Raw genomic sequence first — 21,772 nt, 5'->3', positions numbered from 1 at the left:
TTAGGCCCTGCAAGGGGCCTCCAGCCCTTCCATCAACTTTGTGGCCTCCTCTGGACTCGCTGCAGCAGCTCCACCTCTGCCTCGTGCTCCCCTTGCAAACCAAAGACCCCCTAAAAGCCCCAGTGGGGCCAAGCTCTTCAGCCTGGACAGAGGCAGCCATCAACCACGCAGCTTCCTGTTTTCCAAAAAGGAAACTAAACACATCCAAAGATGCTATTTTGGCAAGAACCTTCAAAGAATGTGGGTGGACAGGGCCCCACAGCCAGGGTGTGGCAGGGACAGAGGCACCCCAGGGTGCCTCAATCCAGAGGAAGAGCCTGGGGAGGGCTTTGGAGATCTCACGGACACACTTATTTCCTGGAGATCATGATTTTGTGATCCCACTCACCACCAAACCCAACTCAGAGGCATCCTTACAGCTGCCATTGCACATCTGAGCACTGAAACACGCTCTGGTTCCTGCTGCCTGCGCTGTTTGTGACACCCTGGTCACAAACACCTGGCTTGGGTGCCTCCAAGCAAGGGACACATTCCACAGTCCTCAGGAAAAGCCAGGAAGGTGGGATCCAAGCCCTGGTGGCTGGGTGCAGGGTGCCCAGCTGCTTCCCCAGGGGCTTTCTGCTCCTCCAAGACTCATTTTTGGGCCCTTTCTTCTTGCAGAGAGGGCCCTGGGACAGGCAGAGGCACCAGCACTGCGGAGGAGCTCAGTGATCCCCTGCTCCACCTGGTCCTTCTGCTGCTCCACCACAGTGGCAGCTCTGTCCTGGCTCAGATGGCTCCTCCTGGCTTCTCCCACATGGCACCCGGCACCTGCAGCCCCTGTCCCGCCCCCAGCGGGCCCTCACACCTCAGGGAGGTGCTCACTGTGACCTTTGCCGCTGTCCCCAAGCTCTTGGGCTGTCTGACTGCAGGGGGACAGCATGGAGACCAAATTCAAGCAGCAGCAATCAGTTTTGAGCCATTTCTAGCACAACATCCAAGGCTTTAGAACTGGAACCCAGCAACCCTGACAGCACTGGAACGTTCTGTTTGCATGGAATGCTCTAATTAACTCTGTCCAGCACTCGCTTAACAAACTCACGTTTCCCCTCAATTTTTTTTCCTTCTGTGTCTTTCACCAGCACAGATTTTCCACATCTTCAACAGGGGAAGGAGAAATTGTCTCCAGCCATGTAGACTCCATTACTGGGAGAAAGGTGTGAACAGCAAGCACGTCTGGCAGACGGATTCATTATCCCACCGTGTCCTTTATAATGGGAAATGAAAAGCCCATTCTGGTAACTACACTTTATTATAATAGGTCAGGAGAAGTGAAAGGCATCATCTTATAAAATTAACTTCATAAAGACTGCTTCAAAAAAAAAAAAAAAAATCTCTGCCAGTTTATCCACTGCATCTCCCTGCAGAGATTTTTTTCGTCTCCCAGAAGGGGCTGACTCCCAAGTCTTGTCCCACTTCACTTTTCCCCTCCAGCAGAGGGAATGGTTCTTTTTCCTCCTAATCACGCCCAGGTGCTTGCTTTGCCAGGTGCAGTAACTGCCACGTCTTTGTCAAGGCAGAGGAAACAGTCAGCAAAGGAGTTAAAACGAGAGCCACCCCCAAAGGTGTCTGCAGAAGCAGAGTCACATTCTCTGTAGCAAAGTGATACATAAGCTGTTCTCTGCTCTGCAATACCTTCAGCTGCTTCCTTCGTCAAACTAAAGCCCAGGCTCCCAGCTGACGATAACTTTGTGATCCAACAACAGCTTTGTGCAGCCTGTCTGAGTGCAGCTCCTGCAGGCAGAGGCAGGGGACAGCCAGGGGGACGATCCAACACCTCCCACAGCCAGCGCTGGCACCTGACTGCCCTCGGAACCCTGCCCAGCTGGCAGGGGAGGGCTGAACTAACAACTGCTGCAAATTCAAGAGAAACCTAAGAGAAACCCAAAATGGAAAGTTCTCAGATATATTCTGAAAAAAAAAAAAAAAAGGAAGAAACAACTTCACCCCCAGACACACAACTCCAACAACTGCATCCTGTACTCTGCCAAGCTCTGAGCACACCCTGGGCTGTGCCTGTCCCTCAGCTTGCCTTGGATTGGGCAGGAATCTTTTAAGAAGTGCTTTTCTAAGCTTTATCATTTCCCTTTTGAGGCAAATGAAACACACAGCTCCTCAAAACATTATAAAGCACCTGCAAAACAGCCTGATCCTCAATATTCATGGAGTTGGTGCACACAGCGGAGGAGGATGGAAGGGGAGGCTCAGAAACAAAGAGTTAATTGGTACTGCCAATGAAGGCTGCGTGGATCTCATGTGATAGATTCTTAAAGGAGCCCAATTTTCAGAAATTGCCAGGCTCCAATCTGTGAAAGGGTGGCCTTTCACAGATCTCCAATTCAGCTTGCCACTAGAGTTCCTTTTGAAAAAAAGAAAAAAGTCTTGCCATAAAAGCCCCACAATTTGGGAGCAAAAATTAGCAGCCTTCATGGGATAGCAATCCCTTTGACTCTCCTCCCCTGACTGCGGCTCTTTGGGAAGAACTGAGCACCATTTACCTTTTGTTATTCTTCCAGGTAGTAAAGAGAAGAGTAGAATCTAATCAAGAACAAAAACGGGTGAAAAAAACACACCCACAAAAGCTGAATCTTCACACCTCGCCCAAAGGCGGCCCCTATAATGGAACAGCCTTTCTCCCTCCGAAGATGATAACACCTATCTCAAAAGAAAAAGATAAATAAATCCCTCGAGGGTGCAAGAGAGGCCAGAACCTCCAGGAGAATGTGGCAGGATACGCTCTGAACCGGTGTCACACCCAGCAAAGCCACTGGGCTGGGACATGGGCAGCACCTGAGGCTTGTGGAGCTCTGCTGCAACAGGATTACTCTGCAGGCAGAGGACCTGAGCTGCTGAGCAGAGCACCCCTGACTCCCCTCAAACACCATAATTAAGCACCAGCACCTTTCTCCAAGCCAAGAAACAGAACTTGGTGTCCCTGGATTCCAAAATTAAGAAATTCCTCCAGGCTGTAGGAACACAGGCAATGGTGCAAGGCAAGGCTGAGCATTTCAGTGATGGATCCAAGAAAGCAATATCCAAAAGTGTAAAATCAGCCAGGCCAGGGATTCCCTGAACTGCCAGAGCTGAGCAGCCTGAAAAATCCACTATTCAGAACACCCAGCTCCTTGTTTTGCTGTTCCAGTGTCACCAACACCTCCTGCAGGGCCATCTGAGAGGGGGGACTGAGCTCTTTGGCAAAGCTCAAAACACGGAAAGATTTGTTTGGGGGAAAAAACAAATACATATATACACATATAAAGTGTAATAGGTATTTTTGGAAATGACAGTGGCATAATCTGTATTTTTCTGGGTAATACATACATAGAGACTGTGTGGATATATACAGTGTGTGTGTGTGTGTGCATAGTATAAATATACACACATATATATAAATTAATACTTATTTACTTTAATACTTATTTATTTTTCTCCTGCTGCAAGGTGGAAGGTGGCTCTGGAGCAGGTGAAACAATAGGGAAGATGCTCATCCTGTAAAACCTGGGCCCTGGGGCTGTTGCCCTGGGTGGTGATGCCTGGCTGAGTGGCCTGGCTGTCCCCAGGCTGCCTGTCCTGGGCAGGCTAAGAGTGCCCCCTGCAGCCCTGCCAGCCCTTCCACTGCCAAAGGATTGTTGGCCATCCCCAAGAAATCCCCAACAAAAGACAAACTAAGACAGGCTCCTAAACGCAGAGAGAGCCCGAAGCCGCGGAGCAGAGGCAGCTGATTTACAGGCACACACAAAGCAGTGCAGGAGGGTGAAGTGTGGGGCAGGGCTCTGCTGTGCCTGGTTTTGGCTGCTCCAGAGCAAAGCAGAGATGGCAGGAGTGAAAGGAATGTGCTCCCCCAAGCTGCTGGCTTTTGTTTTGAGGATAAACCCCCGATTTCTGCATATCCCAGGTGAAGGAAAGGGATGCTCCGAGAGCGCTGTGACCAGCTGGAAGCTGCACATTCCCTGCAGTATCAATCAGATGTTCCTCTGCCCCTCCTCTCCACAGCTCTGAGGTGCCAGACAAGACAGGAGGGAAAAACCCACACCAAAAACCCCCCACAGTCTCTGTGCTTGTGATGTACAAAATCTCCCAGCGCCTTGAACTTCACCTTAGGCCCAGCTTTGCTGGCTTGAGCTTTACGAGGGTCACGTCTGCAGTTCAGAGTGTTGGGATCTAAATCAGCAGAGCCCCACATGCTAAGGAAAGTCAGCGTGGGGCCTGGAAGCCCAGGGGTTCTGCCTCAATCCCTCAGGGCAGAACTGAGCCAAAAGCATCCAAGCTGCACAGCACAAGAAAAACCTTTTGCTCTTCCGGAGGCATTTTTTTTGTTGTGACCATCACCACACCCCTGCCCGAGAGCTACGGCATGGTTTGCCCTGAGTGAAATCCCCAGAAATCAGCCCAAATGAGCGTTGTAACAGAGAGATTCCCTCACACCCTGCAAGGGATCAGCTGCCAACCACACAGGAACCACATCTCTACACGAACAAAGCAGGGAGAACTCCATGAAACCAGAAAACACAAACAAATCACTGCCAGGGGCTTTTCAGTGCATGGTCTGGGCAGGTTTCAAAGGGTTAAAAAACACCTCAAGTTTCCCCTTTGGAAAGAAATGCCCCAGCTGTGACAAAAGCACCTAGCTTGTGCCAGGACAGGCCCACAGAGGCCACACCCAACACAGCACCCAGTGGATGGCAGCTGGAAAAATCCCTCCTGCAAGCCAACAGCCAACAGGGAGCACCACCTGGGACAGTGAGCAAACCCTCCTTGTCCTGGGAGCAGCAAAGATGGTGCTCCTTTCACAAAGTTCCACTCATTTTTCAGGATACAACAAAATCCCAGCACAAAAGGCTGAGGGCACGCAGAGGTGATCCCAAAATCCCTGCCCAGTGCTCAGCACTACCCCCCTCAAGTGTTTCTTGTCAGAGAGGGCACTACAGGCACCAAAACTCCACGTCCTGACAGATATGGGGTAACATCCCACTGAATGTGTGGGGCACAAGTAATGGAACATCCACAGAGAGGAAAGCAAAGTGGAAATGCTCCCTCTGGACTGCAGAGCATCGGGAACGCTGCTGCACACCTTCCAGGAGGGGGGAGGGAAGAACATCCAAGGCTAAATCATTGACTCTACAGGGATGTCCAAGCTGTAGTGATTGGCCACAATTTCCATACTGGTGTAACTTCCCAAGCCATTTGTCCCCACACTCAGTAAAATCCTTGTTTTCTTCCACAAGGACAAAAAAACCTCACAATATTTACAACCTGAGAAAGGCCCCACATGAAAATCACACCGGCTGCACCCCAGGGCAAGCCACAGACCCACCAAAGCTCTTTCCTACCTGAAGAGTTCCCGGATTTCCCTGACAGTGGCCTGGAAGGGGATGTTCCGGACCAGGATCTTGGAAGTTTTCTGCTTCTTGGCAGTCTGTTTCCTCCGGGCTGGTTTCACAGCAGGCCTGGAAGCCAACAGGAAGGGCAGGTAAAGACCACAGAGCAGCAGAATCCCTTTGAACTGTGGCTCCCTCAGGACATGGAACGTGGAAAAATGAGGCACCAGCTCACACTGGCATCCTTGGTTGTGACAGTGGAAATGCCACACAGGCCACCAAAAGGACCAAATTCCAGTGATTTAAATCCTACATCTGAAAATGAAGTAGTCCCTCCTGCTCCAATGGAGGTCTCCTGCCTCTAACTCTAGTTAGTTTGCCACTAACTCATGTTTTGTCACCAAATCTTGCCCTTTAATTGTCAGGACAGTGCACTAATGAATATGTTTTTATATATATTAGCTTAATGTGAGCTAACTTTGATTCTTTTTCTTCTTGGCTTATAAAACATCAAATGAAATTTTGTAATGAAGTATTAATTTTTTTTTTTTTACCTCTGGAGTTGTATTGCATTTGGACAAGGTCAGAATTTACCTAACACAAAAGACAGCAGCTTATTCCATAAAGCAGAGCACTTCCCATTGTGGGCTGGATACCTGCTGAAGGGATTTTCCAAATCAAACTGGATAAAAACGGTTTAGGAAAGAATTGAAATACAAAGTGCAGACACGGGGAGCTGTCAGACTGCTCGTGGGCCCCAGGAACCAGATTTTCAAACAAATTTTGACATTTAACAGATATCACCTCCAGCAGGGTTTCCAAAGTGTCTAAAGGACAGTGTTCAGGTGCCAACATTCAAATATCTGGATTAATTTGCAACTCTGCAGTTAGGATGTTCTGTGCTGAGTAAGAACTAGGAAGCAATCCCTAAAAACCAGGGCTAATCCCAAGTACATTCACCCGCAAGTAACCATCTCCTCTGTGCCTGATTGCCCAGGCAAAAGGAGCTAAATCCAAACTTTTTTATCAAGCAAGAAACCGGTTTTGTTTGGATTTGATCAGAATATTATTCTTAAGCTCCTGTTCTCTCAGATGAACAGGTAAAAACTTCGCTACCCAGGGAAAATTTGTCTCCAAGAACTTTTCAAAGCCCCTGGAGCTGGCAGTGCTGCCTGAACTGCCACCAAAGCAGAGGCTTTTTCCTTGAGCAGGGAAGAAAACTCTGCCTGTTTCTCACTTTGGGCTCAGTTTTGGGGCCCTGCTCCAGGCTCATTCCTCGTTTCTCTTCTCCTTTCAAGCAAAGCTGAGTAAAGCACAGCCAAGGCTGATGTGCTCGACAGCTGGAGCACTGCTGGGCACATCCCTCGGGGTGCAGATGTGGGAGAAGAAGGGAAGAAGCTCCCAAGGGTTACTGCAGCTGAAGTGCTGCAGAGGTGAGAGGGGAGCCTCACCTGACAGCTCTCTCTGAGAGCTTCACCTCCAGCTTGTGGCCATCCACAGTGCAGCCCTGGGAGTCCGAACAAAGGAAGAGGAAAAGAGACATAATTAACAGAAATAAACATACAGAAGAATTAGAAGTCAAAGCAGCACTAAATAAACATTAATCGGTGATTGTTCTGTGAGGGGGGATCCGGGTCTCTGCCCCCTGCAAGGGGCACCTGGTGGGAAACCTCATTAAAACCCAACCCTTGTATATCTCCTGGGAATTCCACGTTGGATCAGCACTAGGAAACACCTCTCCATGGTCTTGTCCATTTACAAACCCTCTTCCCTCATAAACCTGGCCCATTTTAGAGGCTTCTCCACCTGCCCAGTGCAGCTCACAGCACTGACACCCTCAGCTACACCCTGAACCACCAGGTTCATCCAAGCCTCTGGACAGAACTCCGGGCTGGCGAGGCTGGCACTCACCTGGAGCCGGCGCAGGGCTTTCTGGGCGCTCTCTGGCTTCTTGTACTCCACAAACCCAAAGCCCATGGACAGCAAGGTGCCTGTCAGAAGAGAAAGCAGTGACAACAGAAGATAGAAAAACAAACCAGGAGCAAGCACTGATTGCCAAACCTGGGGGGACAAAAGCTGAATATCCCATAGAAAGGGCCGGCTTGGCCACGGCTGGACTTGGATGCTCCTCAGGAGCACCCCTGGCTGAGTTTTTTGAGCAAGGCACTGCTCTGGACCGGCCAGTTTTGGTGCTGATAAGGTAACAGATGCTGCACACAAAACTGATCTTTTGCTTTGCATCATCTCAGTGCCACTTCCTTAAATAAAACACCGAGTCCTGCAAAGCAACTGCTGGGCACAGACAAGGGAAGTGATCCTACTGTGGGGACAAACCTCCCACGAGCTGCAGTGAGCAGCTGCCACTTCCACAGCCAGGGAGAGACATCCCTTCCCCTCCCTGCTCAGCAAAGGTCTGCAGCGCCTGCGGTCACACCACAGCCCTGAGAAACACACTGACTGACACAGGATTAACAGTGAGGGGACAAACCAACACCCCATGCTCGGCTTCAGAACCTCAGTGGTGGCAGAGCATAGAGACGGCCCCAGTGCCTGCAGGGATCAGGTGGTACAGGATCAGCCCACGCTGAGCGGTGCTGCCTGGCCAGACCCACCAGCAGAACTGAAGAACTCACATTATTTCTTTATCTCTCAGTGGATCTGAGGTTTCAAGTATCCCATGGAAGAGGATGGGGAAAATCAAATTCAAGGGGAAATGCCACGAAGCTGTGGAGCTCCCAGAGAAGCCACAGCCCCTCCAGCCAGCGCTCGCCTGGATCCAACTCCTCGGGAAGTGACAGCAGCCAGCACAACAGGCACAGCCACTCCTCCCTGCAGCCTGGGGGGCTCTGGGCTGGCAGGGAGAAGGCAAACCAAGCCCGCTCAGCTCAGCTCTCAGCCAGGCATCCTCGAGGATCTGGCTGTTCCTGGCATAGTGCAGGGCTTAATCACTGTGGGGCACCGGCTCCCGTCAGCCTGCACCCCGCTCTCTGCTGTGATCCTGGAGGAGTTTGGCTTCTCCATCTCACAGCCTGCACCCTGCTCTCTGCTGTGATCCTGGAGGAGTTTGGCTTCTCCATCTCACAGCCTGCACCCCGCTCTCTGCTGTGATCCTGAAGGAGTTTGGCTTCTCCATCTCACAGCCTGCACCCCGCTCTCTGCTGTGATCCTGGAGGAGTTTGGCTTCTCCATCTCACAGCCTGCACCCTGCTCTCTGCTGTGATCCTGAAGGAGTTTGGCTTCTCCATCTCACAGCCTGCACCCCGCTCTCTGCTGTGATCCTGGAGGAGTTTGGCTTCTCCATCTCACAGCCTGCACCCTGCTCTCTGCTGTGATCCTGGAGAAGTTTGGCTTCTCCATCTCACAGCCTGCACCCCGCTCTCTGCTGTGATCCTGGAGGAGTTTGGCTTCTCCATCTCACAGCCTGCACCCCGCTCTCTGCTGTGATCCTGGAGGAGTTTGGCTTCTCCATCTCACAGCCTGCACCCTGCTCTCTGCTGTGATCCTGAAGGAGTTTGGCTTCTCCATCTCACAGCCTGCACCCTGCTCTCTGCTGTGATCCTGGAGAAGTTTGGCTTCTCCATCTCACAGCCTGCACCCCGCTCTCTGCTGTGATCCTGGAGAAGTTTGGCTTCTCCATCTCACAGCCTGCACCCCGCTCTCTGCTGTGATCCTGGAGGAGTTTGGCTTCTCCATCTCAAGAGCCACATCTCCACAAATCCCACAATTGAGCTTAACCTGCCAGGCCGAACCCCGGGGTAAGGTTTGGCTTGCACCCATTTTGACAGGAACACTTCTGGGAGCATGGAGGATTTTGCCAGCAGGAACACAAATGCTCAGCCAGATGAATACTGAAGCAACACCACACCTGAGCCTTCAGCAACCAGCCGAGGGAAGGAATTGAACAGCAGCATCTAGAGTACCTGCTTTGTCTTTCTTCTTGGATATTGTGCAGCTCTTCAGGGCTCCCACTTTGGAAAACATCTGCAAGGAATTTGAACACATGACTCAGTTCCCTTTGTCACAGGCTTTCAACTCAACTGACAGCGTGGCCCTCTTCCCCCCAGCACACACCTGACAGGCAGTGCAGCTGAGCCTTTTCCCATTAAATTATTTCTGTACAAATACACACACAGAGTTTTAAAGATACCAAGACACACGTTCCCAGAAATCCTCCACCATTCCCCAGAACCAGCGCAGAGATCTGAGATGCCTCTGCAGGAACACTCTGGATTATGAGATGCCCTCAGCCAGGTAGAGACCTTGAAGGTGGGCAACTCCTGTGATGTCCCTAGAACACAGCTCTTCCCAAAAGTGGGGGCTAGAGGGGAGCAAACTATTTATTTGACTCTGTTGTAAAGCCAGAAAAAGAGGGGACAAGTCCCAGCCCTCCTCTGGACAGTCACTTGTCCACAGCTGGACCAGAGCCTCTACAGAGTCCCACAGGTCCAGGATTCTCAGGCCACGGGATGTGGCATTTTACACAGCTACAAGAAGTGCCAGAGATGGGAAATTCCAGCTGCTTTTCCTTATTTTGGTGTTAACACCCCACACTGGGGTCTGCCACGCTCCCTCCCAAGTGCTCTGCTGAGGTGAAGCAGCACAAGGCAGCTCAATGTCAGCAGGAGCTGAGGTGAAAAGCACGTTCTGAAATCACCGTTTGTGGATCCCCTGCCTCACACATGGAGCAGCGGCAGAGCTGCAGCAGGGCCTGTCCCAAGGAGGAGCTTTACAGAAAACACGGGAAATCAGGAATGTTGGAAGACTTCTTACTGCCTCCACCTGTCTCTAGGTGGAATTAAACCCCACCAAAACAGTTCCAGATGCATTTGTCTTAACTGACACCTGGAGTGATGCTCCCAGTCCAACCCAGTGCTCTCTCATCTCCCACCAGGTCACACTGGCTGCAGCCAAACTCCTTTAAACACCGTGTCCTTATTTCTCACCTCCTTCAGGGTGTCTTCTGTGGTGGCAAAGTTCAGGTTTTTGATGAACAAGGTACACCCAGGAATATTTTCTTCTTCCTCCTCCTCCTCTTCCCTCGCTGCTGCTTCCTCTGAGTCTTTTACAGCTTCACCTGAAACAAGAAGAATAAACCCAACTTTGTAAGATGTAACAAAGCCAAACTTTGGGGGAGCTGCCCACTGAAATTTTGAGGGAGCCCCTGGGATGGGGAGAAAGGTGGGGTTCTTAGGGAGGGCAGAGCAGTCCTCACAGCAGGAAGTCACCCAGACAAAACATATCCTGGGCCTTAGCACAACAGCTGAGAAACAGAGACCCCCAGCACGTCAGCCAAAGTTCTTACCTGCTCCCAGTCCTGCTCCATCCTCCTCTTCTGCAACCCCAGCTTTTTTTTTCTGAGGGGCTGGGCTGAGGAAAACACCCATGGGAGCCCACTCCAGATACAACGGCACAGAATGGAACTGGGAAGAGAAGACAGGAGAGAAATGAGCAGTGAAGGGCAAGGCCTGGAGGAAAAACTCTGCTCTCAGCACCATTTTCACCTCGGAAATGGGAAACAGCAGTGGAATAGCTGAGCAACCTTTTCAGCTGCCCAAACTCTGTCACAAAAGGATCCAGCCTCACACAGACCACAGCCTGCCACGGGTCACTGCTGGATGGTGAAGGGGAAAAGAAACCCTCCAGCTGGGTCACAGCCCCCTTCTCCAGCATCCTCTGCAGGCTGAGCCCTGCTCAGCAGCACCAGGAGCTCCCTAAATCCAAAGGGCAAAGGTGGAGCATCAGTGGCTCTGGGATAACACTTCCCACACTCCCTGTGCCCCTCGGGCTCAGGGCAGCCCTTCTGCAGCTTCCCACCTCACCAGGCAGTGCCCCACCTTGGAGTAGGCTAGCCTGGTGAAGGCTTGCTTGGCCTCTGTTGGCTCCAGGAACTCCACGATGGCCGTGATCCCTCCCTCCGGCAGCAGCACCCGGCCCAGGTCGCCGTGTTTGCCAAAGACCTCCTCCAGCTCCGCGGCGCTCGTGCCCGCCGGGAGGTTCTTCACCAGGATCACCGTCCTGCTCCTCTCTCCAGCAGCCTGACACAGCCAGCAGGGAAAGAAAGGGAATATGGGATGTAAAAGAACAAACCCAGCAATCTTCTAACAGGAGATTTCAGATCCAACATGCTGTGCTCTCCCTCTGTCACCCCTTTCCAGGATCCAAAAGGGCCAACAGCCATTTAGAAAACACTCCCTGTGAGATGCACATCCCAGTTCCACAGATGCTCATGAACGGAGGTTTCAGCTGCAGACCCACCCTGGTGTGGGCACAGGGCTCCTTGCCTGCCTCCAGCAAGCTGACCAGCACCCTAAAGCCATCATATCATGGATTTCACCCATCCCGAGGGCAGCTGCATTTTCAAATGGATACAACAACTCCTAACTCATCAGGGATGGGTCAATCCTGCAGCATGCTGAGGATTTAATTACCAATTTCCAAGAGAGCTGGGAACAGCAGGACTAGAAGAGGCAGATCCCCACTGATGCCTCCAGCCGGGCCTCTCACCTGGCTGAAGGAATCCAGGCTGACTCCATTTTCCACGAGGAAGCGGCGGATTTCCTGGACCAGCTCTGTTTCTCCCAGAGCCACTCTCACTGCCATGCTGTCTTTACTCTCCTGCAGGCAAGAATTCAGTCACCTGCTGCTCCCAGAAGCACATGATGCAAAGGGAACATGGCAGGCAGCTGGAGGGTAAAATGCTCCAGCTCCTCTGGAGCTGCTGGAAGTTTTGCTGTTGGAATCCAAACGCATCCCAAAGAAAAATGAAGGTTCCAGGAAGGATCTGAGCTTTTGGGTGTAAATTCCCATCAACCTGTAGTTATGTAGGAATGTGAAATTCAAGCACAGGAAAGCAGAGAGGGAAGGAAGGCTGGGGACCAGGGGGTCAATGGGCTCAGACCCCACAGAGAAGCTGCAGCACCACAGCCTGTGCGGTGCTCATGGATGCACCGAAGCTTTTGCTGCACAAGACCAGGAAGGCCCTGGCCACAAAGAAACAGGCAGGGAAGCGATGTCCCACCCCAGCTGGTCCGTCAGAACCCAACTCACAGCATCCAGCACGTGGCTTTTGGGAGCGTTGTACCTCTGAGCCATGGCATCAGCCACGGCGCTGGTCCCCACAAACAGCGTGTTCCAGTTGTGGGAGCTGCCAAAGAAAACACAGCCAGCTCAGTCCTGCAGCCCTTTCTGCTGCTGGGGCCTCTCTAGGCAATGGCCCCGGGAAAAAGTGGCTCTGAGCACCACCGTGAGCAGGCAGGGTGAAGAGGGAGGGAAAGGAGGGTGGAACATCCTTAGGGAAGGGACAGGATGAGGGAGATACAACTGCAGAGCAAAGAGAAAGCAGTGCAGGCAGCTGAGCTCTGCTTCCCCAGAGCTGACCAGTCACAGCTCTGCAGCTGCAGTTCAGGTGCTGGCTCAGAGGAACACACCTTTCCAACTGGTCTCCTAAACCCACAAACCCCCTGCGAGCAAGGTTGCACCCTTTTCCCTTCGAGACAGAAAGTATCAGATACTTCTTTCAAACTGACTTGTCACACAGCAAGAAAAAGCGGCTACAAGCTCTAGAAATACAGGTGGCCAAGCAGAGGAGAAAGGCCCAACTGACCTGAAACCATCCCCCTGAAGAATTACAGGATCAGGCTAACTTTTATTAGAGAAGGAACTCCTACACACACAAAGCCATTCAAGCCCTGTTGCTCCCAGTTTCCGCTGCTCACTGAACTACTGCAGCTCCTTGGGCAGAGGAGTCAGGGAGGCAAGAGAGGAAGGAAACAGAGCTGCCCAGCAAATGCTTTATCGACTTTGGGAATCTCTGCAGCCCCTGTGAAGACCCCAGATGCATTCCTGCCACATCCTGCGAATCTGGCAGCTTGTGCCCTACCTGGCACTGCTGGCTTTGTCCTTGGCCTCCTTGCGCTTTTTGTAGGAGGAAGAATCTTCTGCATCTCCATCTTCCACTTTTTCCTTTCTGATCGTGGAGGGTAAGAGATGCATCATTCTGCCCTGCAAGACAGGAAGGAGAGATCCAGCAGCTCTGGAATAATCCACAGATGTCCACAAACTAAGCAGAGCGGAGGAAGTTTCCTGGAACCTTTCCTACTCAGAGAGCCTTGGCCAAAGGAGGGAATTTTCCTTCCCAAAGGAGACACAACTGCAAGGCCAAGTGGCCACACAGTGTGAGACAGACTCAGGGTTTTGGTGTCTGCAGAGCTGTTCCAACCAAGCCACTTTACCCAAGGAACCTGCAGGAGAGCCTGAACCTTTTTAACAAAGCCCAGAAGAGAACTCAGCCACATTCCCAGCAAACATTCCCGCCAGCTGCAGTCCAAAGCTCAGGAAAAGCATCAGCTGCCGTACCTGGAACACCTGCCCATCCAGCTCTGCCAGGGCCTTCACAGCATGCTCAGGGATCATGTAGGTGATGAAAGCAAATCCTTTGGGTTTCTTGGTCAGTTTGTCTATGGGGAAGTGGATCTCCGAGAGGGGTCCTGCAGGAGGCAAGGCCTTGGTGGTCACAGATGGCCCTGCCCAGCCCTGAACTGGCACCACCCAGACACAACCAGGGCTGAGGGGAGCCAGGGAGGGCAGAGCAGCTCTGGGTGAGTGGTGAGCCACCAGCCTGGGCCAGGAGCTGCAGAGGGACAAGGTGGGCCCAGCACAAGCACCCCAAGTCCAGGTGTGGCAGCTCGTGGGCTCTGACAGGTGACACAAACCAGGCAAGCTCTGAGCATTTACCTTCAGTCAGGGATAAAGACTCCACAGCCTCACCCTCTCTGCCCCAGGACACCAAGATAACCTTAAATGTGTTTAATTTGGAGGTAGAAGAGGGAAACTTCAAACTTCCACTTGACATTCCAAACCTGGGGTGTATCTCAAGGATTCACCTCTGACCTGCAGGAAGCCTCCTGCCAAGCAGGCTCACGTTACCACACCAGGCAATAAAGATGATGGGAGCTGGGCCATGTCCAAGAGATGTGGGACACGGAGCTGTCCATTCCCACCCAGCAGGAAAACCTCAGGACAAAGGAAAGATGTTGCCCTGCAAGTTCCAGTCCCACAGCCAACACTCACCATACTTTGAAAAGATCTTCTCCAAGTCCTCCTCAGTGCTGGTGAAAGGCAGATTCCTGACAAAGAGTCTCCCTGATTCAGCCAAGTCCTCTTCTTCCTCATCGTCCCTCAGCCTCCTTTGCCAGGGCTGGCTACCAGGTGTGGCTGGAACGGTTTCTTTTGGGGCGTTCCTGCACCGGGAAACCTCCACACAGCGCCCACCTGAGCCCCAAACACACACAGAGGGACGCTGGATGCTGCCCTAGGCCATGGGCAAACAACATAAAATGTGCAAAGAGCCCAGGTTTAGAGCAGTGACACAATTACAGCCCCACAGGCTCTGAGCAGGACTCCGAAGGGGGAGGTGGGGGCTGCAGGAGCCAGTCTTCAGAAAAGCCAGGGTGCCAACAACAGCCCCCTTTCCTTCCAGAGCCCCAGCCTAGTCCAGGCAGCCATCCCCATTCTGCACACAGTACTTGCAAACAGCCTCTCCAAGGGTTAGGCCAAGCCCAGGGCTCCAGCACAGCCTCGCAGCGCTGTCTCTACAAAGCTGGACTCACACAGGACTGTTCTGATACCGATGAGAAGCACCCCGAGCACACGGCCGAACATGAGGGCCCCGCAGCACCACTCCCATCACAGGCCCGGGTTTATCCCATGTGGGCTAAGGCCAGGAACAACCCTCCCATCTGCCTGGAAAAACTCCCATCACAGGAGCTCCTTCTGCAGGGAACACTCGAGCAGCTGAGCTCCCGCAGCCGCAGCGAGCAGGAACAAACAGCCCTTACCCAGGAATTCTTTTTTCCGCTTCAAGGCCCTTTGCATTTCTGCTTCACTCTTCAAGTCAACAAAGATGTAACCTTGGAGGAAGGGAAGGTTCAGCTGAGCACCATGTGGGGAACACACACAGCCACTAATTGGGTAATTATGGGTGAATTGGGCTTGCTTGAGTATAGATTCCTATAGATAAAGCATTCAGCTCCCATGAAGAGTTTCAACCCAGCCTGGAAATGGCCATGTCAGACTGGAAGGCTGCCTTTTCAAAGCTTATTCTCTGCACACAAATCTAAAAAGCCTGACTTAGCAGCTGGAGGAGGCTTTCACAGGTGCCTCCCAGAGCAAACAGAAGCTGCATCCGTTGTTGGACTGTTAAAGGGAAAGAGCACAGCAAAGCTGCTGCACACCCAGCCCATCAGGAGACCCAAAGGCTGCCCTGCAGCCCACAAGCACAAATCAGCACAGTGCCCTGCTCTGCTGCAGCTATCCCAGAGGAACAGGCTTTTCCTCGGCACGCTTTGGGGTGTTTAGAAAAGGCCTGGATGCAGATCAATAAAAAAAGGCTCCTGCTGCTACTCCTAAGGGAGCACAGCCAACATTACTGTGCCCAGGGCATCCTGTGGGCAGCAAGTAGGGCAGGAGAGCTGCAAAGTCACAGAAAGGTCTGGAAGAACCAGGCCATGAGCCAGGGATTTGGAACTACAGACTAAAAGAGCAGAGGGGTGATCGAGAGGTCCCTTAACTCTCAGATCCAACCCCCCTCCACACACAGCTCTTACCTGAATTCTTCCCCTGGGCCTCTTTCCCCATCCTGATTGCCACTGGCTTCAGAGGGAAGAAGAATTCCCGAATTTTTTGCTGCAGGAAGAATTAGAATTGGTTGGCTAATTTCTCAGATACAGGAAGCAGCAAGTTGCAGACTTTGGTTTTTCTCTATGAAACACCCTGTGCAACAAACAGATCTCTGCACAAGGACAGTCCAAAAGCTCCCCTGACCACCCACACAACCCTCAAACAGTGAAAGTGAAAAGTTTCTGCAAAAGTCTTGCAGAGTTACACTCTGAGACCCCCCCTGAGCCTCCCTCCCCAGCTGGGAAACCAAACTTGCCTCGGTGATGTTCGAGGGGGCCCCACACAGCTTCACTGTGAACCGAGTGCTGGCTGCCCCTGAGCTGCCCTGAGGAGGGGAAAAAAAGGGGGGAAAAGGCTGAATGAAGGAACAAAAATCACAGCACAACCAGCTGGGCTTGTCCAACAAACAGGAGGCTCTAGAGTGGGAGAGATTATCAAGAACTTCTGGCAACCATGTGGGGCAGGAGGTGCCTGCTGAAGGTGCAAGGTTCAGCTGGGAGTGTCAAACCCTGGCACCAAAAACTGAGTTCTGGGGAACAGCATTTCCTGCAGACAGGGAAAAAAGCCTCTGGAAAGGGCACTGGCAGCACTTATCTGGAAGTGCCCCATCTTTGGGAATTTAGTCAGCCCTGAGGAGATTCAGCAAAATTTTTAAATGGGTCACACCAAGAATGCCAGGAAAGCTGGTACCCAGTGGGCCCTGCAGCCTTCCCAGGCTTCAGCCCATCCCTGCAGGGGCTGACAGACACCTGCTATCATAAAGCTGCTGCTTTAGGACAGAAGCCTAGTTCAGCTGTACCTCCAGTGTGGATCCTTTCTTCTTCTTCCCCATGGGTGTTTCTTGCTCTGTTTGTTGGGCTTTTGGCTTCCCCCTTTTCTCTGGGTGGGTTTCTTCAATGCCCGAATCCTCCTCAGTCCCACTTTCCTCCTCCTCCTCCTCGCTCTCTGCTTCTTCCTCTGCACTGGATGAGGAGGAAGAATCCTCCACCACTTTAGATTTCAGGTAGTCCATATCTGAGAGCTCTTTGCTGGTAGCTGCCTTCTTCCCTCCTTTCTTTCCTGACAGAGAGGAGAGATCAGAGAAGTTTTTTCACACAGACACTGCTGCTGCTTTCCCCCCAGGCCAGGAACAAGCTGAGAACTGCCACAATCATGACCATCACCTCCCTCTCCTCTACCTTTTCCACAGGAAGGGCTTGAGAACAGCAGAGCAATTTCATCTCGGCACTTCCAGACTGACAGTCTGGACTTCCAAAGCAACAGCTCACATATAAAACATGTTAGAAAGGGGTTTGAGGTACTGCAGGACAAACTGTTTTGTCAAAATTTTAACTAAATACCCCCAGCAGGCCTCAGAGAAGGGTTTCAAGTGTTTAGTTTGGACATGATCTCAGCTGCATTTGAGTGACCCAAAGAGATGAGGGGCAGCAGGGAAAACACCACTCACTCCACCAGAGCAGCCCAAGGCAATCCCTTGGGCAGGGAGGGAGAAAAGCTCCAATCCCACACCGAGCGCTGCTGCAGGGACACTGGATGCTAAAACACACACAGAGCCCAGACTTCTGAGTCCTCAGGATTAACCCTCTACTCCAGCTCTCCTTGCAGGAGCCAAGATCCTGAGCCCTGTCCCTTCCCATCAACCCTGCCAGGCCCAGATTCCAGAAACGTGCACCCAAGGCAGAGCAGACAGGTTCCCAGACACCCACCCACAGCTTCCTAAAGCAACAGAAACCACAGCCAGCCCTGCAAAGCCTGGAGGTAAAGTGGCTGCAGGCAGGAAAGTACTTCAGGAAAGCTGCAGATGCTTGTCCTGGTACTCTTCCCCAAGGACACAGGGAAGGCACAAATGCCACCCCCTAATATCAGCCACTGCATTTCCCACACTTCCCCGAATTTGGGGAAACAACCACACACCCCCAGCACGCAGAAAGGTGAGGCCCCACCCTCCTGGTGAGGCTGAGCCCAATCCTGTCACAGTCACCGTGACCAAGACAAGCAGAGGGTGGCAGCTCCATCGGGTACCTTTGATGTCCTCCTCATCTTCAGAGGGCCCATCCCCACCCTCACTCAGCTCCTCAGACTCATCTGAATCGAAGTTGAGGTAATCAGCTGCTGCTGGCTTTCCCTTCTTGGCCTCCTCTGCCAGAGTGTCATTAGCCCACGTGGCCACCTGGGACCGCTTCTGGTGAACCACCAAGAACTCCTGGAACCTTTTATCTTCTTGCAGCTGTGAAAGACAAAAAGCAGACAAGCTGTGAAGGGAGACTCACAGTGAGCCAGAAATCCAAGACAACACCTCATTTCTAGCAGGGTAAAACCAAAAATCTCTTAAGGGGAGCTCAGTTTACACTGACAAGGAGATTAAAGTGTTCTCAAGGGGTCTCATTCCTACTCTTTTTTTATAATTGGTGTTTAGAAAGTACTTTGAAGAGGAAAACAAAACAATAAAAAGAGAAAAAAGCCCCAGACAAGTCAAATGTGACAGAACTCACATGTGGGTAAGCCCCAGAACTGCTGAAACAGAACTGACCTGGATGCAGTGCGTGGTCACACAGGAAGAGGTGACCATTAAAAAACTGCACCCCAGTGTTGGGGTTGTTAAAATGACTTTTTACAGCAGAACTGGGCTGTCCCAGCCTGAATCCCCAGCATGGGAAGTAGGACAGGAAGGAACTACTCAGCAGCAAGAATGCAGGGACTGCAACCCAACCTCAACTCACCTCCTTTAAGTTACCCACTGGATCCTTCTTCTTTTTATCCTTGGGGGAAAAAAAAGCCCAGAAAGGTTCATTAGAAGCACAGGCAATGCCAGGTCACCCAAGAGCACAGCAAGCAGAGATCCTAAGGCACCAAGGAGCAGCACCAGGACTCCAGCACTTGCTGTGCCAGCTGCTCTGTTCCCTTCTCCCCAGCCCAGGCCACCCTTCTCTGTCGCAGACACACAGCAGAGCCTCCAGGGATCAGGCAGGACTCACCTTCTTTGTGCCTGCAGGAGCTGCACTTGCCAAGGGCTTCTCGGGCTGCTTTTCTGAGGCAGGAGCCTTCTGAGAGTGCTTGCTCCAGGCTTTGGGCTTTGTAGGGTCACCAAAAGACTTGCACAGCTCCACCTGGAAGGAGTCAGGACTGTAATTAAACACATGGTCACCAGTCCATGCTGTAACTGCTGGGTAACTCCACTCTGTTACAGCCCTGATGGGATGGAGACTCTGCTGGAGCAACTTTTTACACACCTTGGTTTTAAAGGCACAGAGCTGCACATGCAATCACCATGGGAAAGCTCAGAGAGGACACTCACAGAACCCCAGGATGGGCTGGAAGGGGCCTTAAAGTCCCACCCCAGCCATGGCAGGGACACCTCCCACTGCCCCAGGCTGCTCCCAGCCCCAGTGTCCAGCCTGGCCTTGGGCACTGCCAGGGATCCAGGGGCAGCCCCAGCTGCTCTGGGCACCCTGTGCCAGGGCCTGCCCACCCTCCCAGGGAACAATTCCTTCCCAATACCCCATTCCTTAAGAATCTCAGGAAGATATTTTCAGAGATCAGCTCACTGTGACTCTGGAAGTGTCTACGAAGCTTTTGTTGAAGTGGTTCAGGGCTGCCTGAGCTTCGTCTTCAGACTTGTAGCCAATGAAGCCGAATTTCCGGAACCTGCCATCCTTGGTGTACTTCAGGCAGCAGTCAGTGAGTGTGCCAAAGGCAGCAAACAGCTTCCTGAAGCGGTCCTGCTTCATCTGGGAGAGGAGAGAAGACAGCAGGAAGGGAAGTCAGCCCTGGAACTGACACAGAGATGCTCTGTGGACAAGTCCAAACCAAAATATTCTCCCTCAGAGGCTGTAGGAACCACGGTGTGTCACAGCAACAGTGATAAAAATGCCTCCGTCAGCCACCAAACCCCTTGATCTCCCCCCTGAACCCACTGCGTGGGGGTGGGGAACAGGGCGGGGTCCCGCCGGCACAGCAGCACCGAGAGCACAGCACCGACCCCAGACAGCGAGCGGGGAACAGCGACCACAGCGAGAGCCACTGCCCACCCTGAAGGGCTGCCACCTGCCCAGCCCATGCCCTCCCTGCTGCTTCCTGCACCCCAGGGCACCTTCCTGACTCCTCCAGGAGCTCTCCCACCGTCCCCTCCCCGAGGTGACCCCCCGTGTTCCCCATCCCAGGACCACGACTCCTTATCCCCTCCTGGCGCCTTCCCCGGGACATCTCGCTGCTCCCCCTCCAAAACCTCATCCTCCCGCCACTTCAAAGCTTCTCTCCCGGGGGGTCTCCCCGCTCTCCCCAGCACACTCTCCCGTCCCTGCCCTGCATCCCGCTTCCCCCCGCAGCGCCCGTCAGACCCACCCTAGGCCCTGCACACCCCTCCCCACCGGCCGGCCCCGCCACCGCGCCGCTGCCTCACCCCGTTGGGGAGATTCTTCACGATAAGCCGCGACATGACTGCGACAGACGCCGCGGAGGGAGCGTTCAGCGCCGCGCACGCCGCGCCGCGGGCGCCGCCATCTTTCCCGGGTCACGTGGGCTGTGCGCGTCAGCGCGCATGCGCCAGCGGACCCGGATGTTGGGCCTTAGCAACGGCCCCTTAGCAACGGGGCCTGCAGGGGCGGGGGCCCCGGGAGCATCACCGGGACACCGGGGACACGGACCGGCGGGGAGGGGAGGAGGGGCAGAACGAGGAGGGGCTGAGCACCCCTGGATTTCCCCGAGAGGCGCAGCTGCAGCTCCCCGGCCCGTCCGCGCTGCTCGGCGGGGCCGCAGGAGGGAGCTCCGCGCCCGCCGCTCCCGGCTCCGGGCGGCCGCGGAGCCAAAGTCCCTCGGGAAATGTCGGGTTTGCGACGGGGGGATGCCGCAGAGTGGCTCGATGTCACGTCTAAAAGTCACGGAGGAGCGAGGAGGGAAGGGGGACAGAGGGTCTGGCCCAGGGAAACTGTGGATCCCTGGATGTACTCAGGGTGCCAGGCTGGACGGAGCTTGGAGCAACCTGGGATAGTGGAAAGTATCCCTGCCCATGGCAGGGGATGGGAACGAGATCCCTTCAAACCCGAACCATTCTGGGACTCTATGAATAAAAGCAGCTTCCCTCCGAGGAACGGCTACATAGCCCCAGCCAGAAGATGGTGTGTTGTGAGAGCTCCAAAGGATAAAAGAGAGCAAAAGTCACGGAATAAATAAAATCCCTTGGGGGTTACTAAACACTGCAGGTCCTCTCCAACCTGAGCATCCATCCACAGCTTCCTCATGAGGGGCAGCTCTGACTCGGCTGTGAGCAGGGACAGGAGCCGAGGGAGCAGCTGGAGCAGTGCCAGGGCAGGGTTAGGCTGGATATCAGGAAAAGGCTCTTCCCCCCCCAGAGGGTGGCCAGGATGCTCCATGACCCTTGTGGGTCCCCTCCAGCTCGGGATAGTTTATGCTTCCATGACCTATTGCTGGAGGCTGAGCAGGACTGGGGGGAGCAGAACTGTTGTTCTTGAAGCATCTCCTCCTGCTCACAGCCCCTCAGCCCTGCTCTCACACGAGCCTGAAATCCGACTTCACACCTTTATTCCCAGAGGAAGATGCTCAGGGCAGCTCTGAGCTTCAGCACCAGCCCTTCCCCCTTCTCCCCACAGCTTGGAGTTACCTCAAGGATAACCTGGAGCAATTCCACCCCCTCACACCATCTCCTGGTGCCCCTTTGGGGCTGGTCCAGCCCTCCCCAGAGGCTGAAAGCAGCAGGGGGACAGGGCAGGAAGCTGTTGGGG

General features: G+C 53.2%; 1 protein-coding gene across 1 annotated transcript in view; it reads right to left on the bottom strand.

The window, feature by feature from the left end:
- The window catches only part of RBM19 (RNA binding motif protein 19), a 51,258-nt gene extending 30,713 nt beyond the window's left edge, over window positions 1–20,545 (bottom strand). The window contains exons 1-21 of the mRNA XM_039561085.1: window positions 20,434–20,545; window positions 19,580–19,762; window positions 19,010–19,141; window positions 18,755–18,793; window positions 18,057–18,261; window positions 16,834–17,093; window positions 16,291–16,359; window positions 15,962–16,040; window positions 15,194–15,265; window positions 14,427–14,627; window positions 13,713–13,843; window positions 13,237–13,358; window positions 12,405–12,501; window positions 11,862–11,972; window positions 11,192–11,392; window positions 10,660–10,777; window positions 10,301–10,431; window positions 9,278–9,338; window positions 7,269–7,348; window positions 6,809–6,864; window positions 5,370–5,486 (exon numbers count right to left, since the gene is read on the bottom strand). Coding sequence (XP_039417019.1) covers window positions 5,370–5,486; window positions 6,809–6,864; window positions 7,269–7,348; window positions 9,278–9,338; window positions 10,301–10,431; window positions 10,660–10,777; window positions 11,192–11,392; window positions 11,862–11,972; window positions 12,405–12,501; window positions 13,237–13,358; window positions 13,713–13,843; window positions 14,427–14,627; window positions 15,194–15,265; window positions 15,962–16,040; window positions 16,291–16,359; window positions 16,834–17,093; window positions 18,057–18,261; window positions 18,755–18,793; window positions 19,010–19,141; window positions 19,580–19,762; window positions 20,434–20,469 — 2,501 coding nt within the window. The 5' untranslated portion in view covers window positions 20,470–20,545. The remainder of the gene's footprint in view (window positions 1–5,369; window positions 5,487–6,808; window positions 6,865–7,268; window positions 7,349–9,277; window positions 9,339–10,300; window positions 10,432–10,659; window positions 10,778–11,191; window positions 11,393–11,861; window positions 11,973–12,404; window positions 12,502–13,236; window positions 13,359–13,712; window positions 13,844–14,426; window positions 14,628–15,193; window positions 15,266–15,961; window positions 16,041–16,290; window positions 16,360–16,833; window positions 17,094–18,056; window positions 18,262–18,754; window positions 18,794–19,009; window positions 19,142–19,579; window positions 19,763–20,433) is intronic.
- Window positions 20,546–21,772: the final 1,227 nt, after the last annotated feature.

This window comes from Corvus cornix, chromosome 15, assembly GCF_000738735.6.
Source record: "Corvus cornix cornix isolate S_Up_H32 chromosome 15, ASM73873v5, whole genome shotgun sequence".
Classification (NCBI taxonomy): Eukaryota; Metazoa; Chordata; class Aves; order Passeriformes; family Corvidae; genus Corvus; species Corvus cornix.
This window is presented reverse-complemented; position numbering and strand designations above follow the sequence as displayed.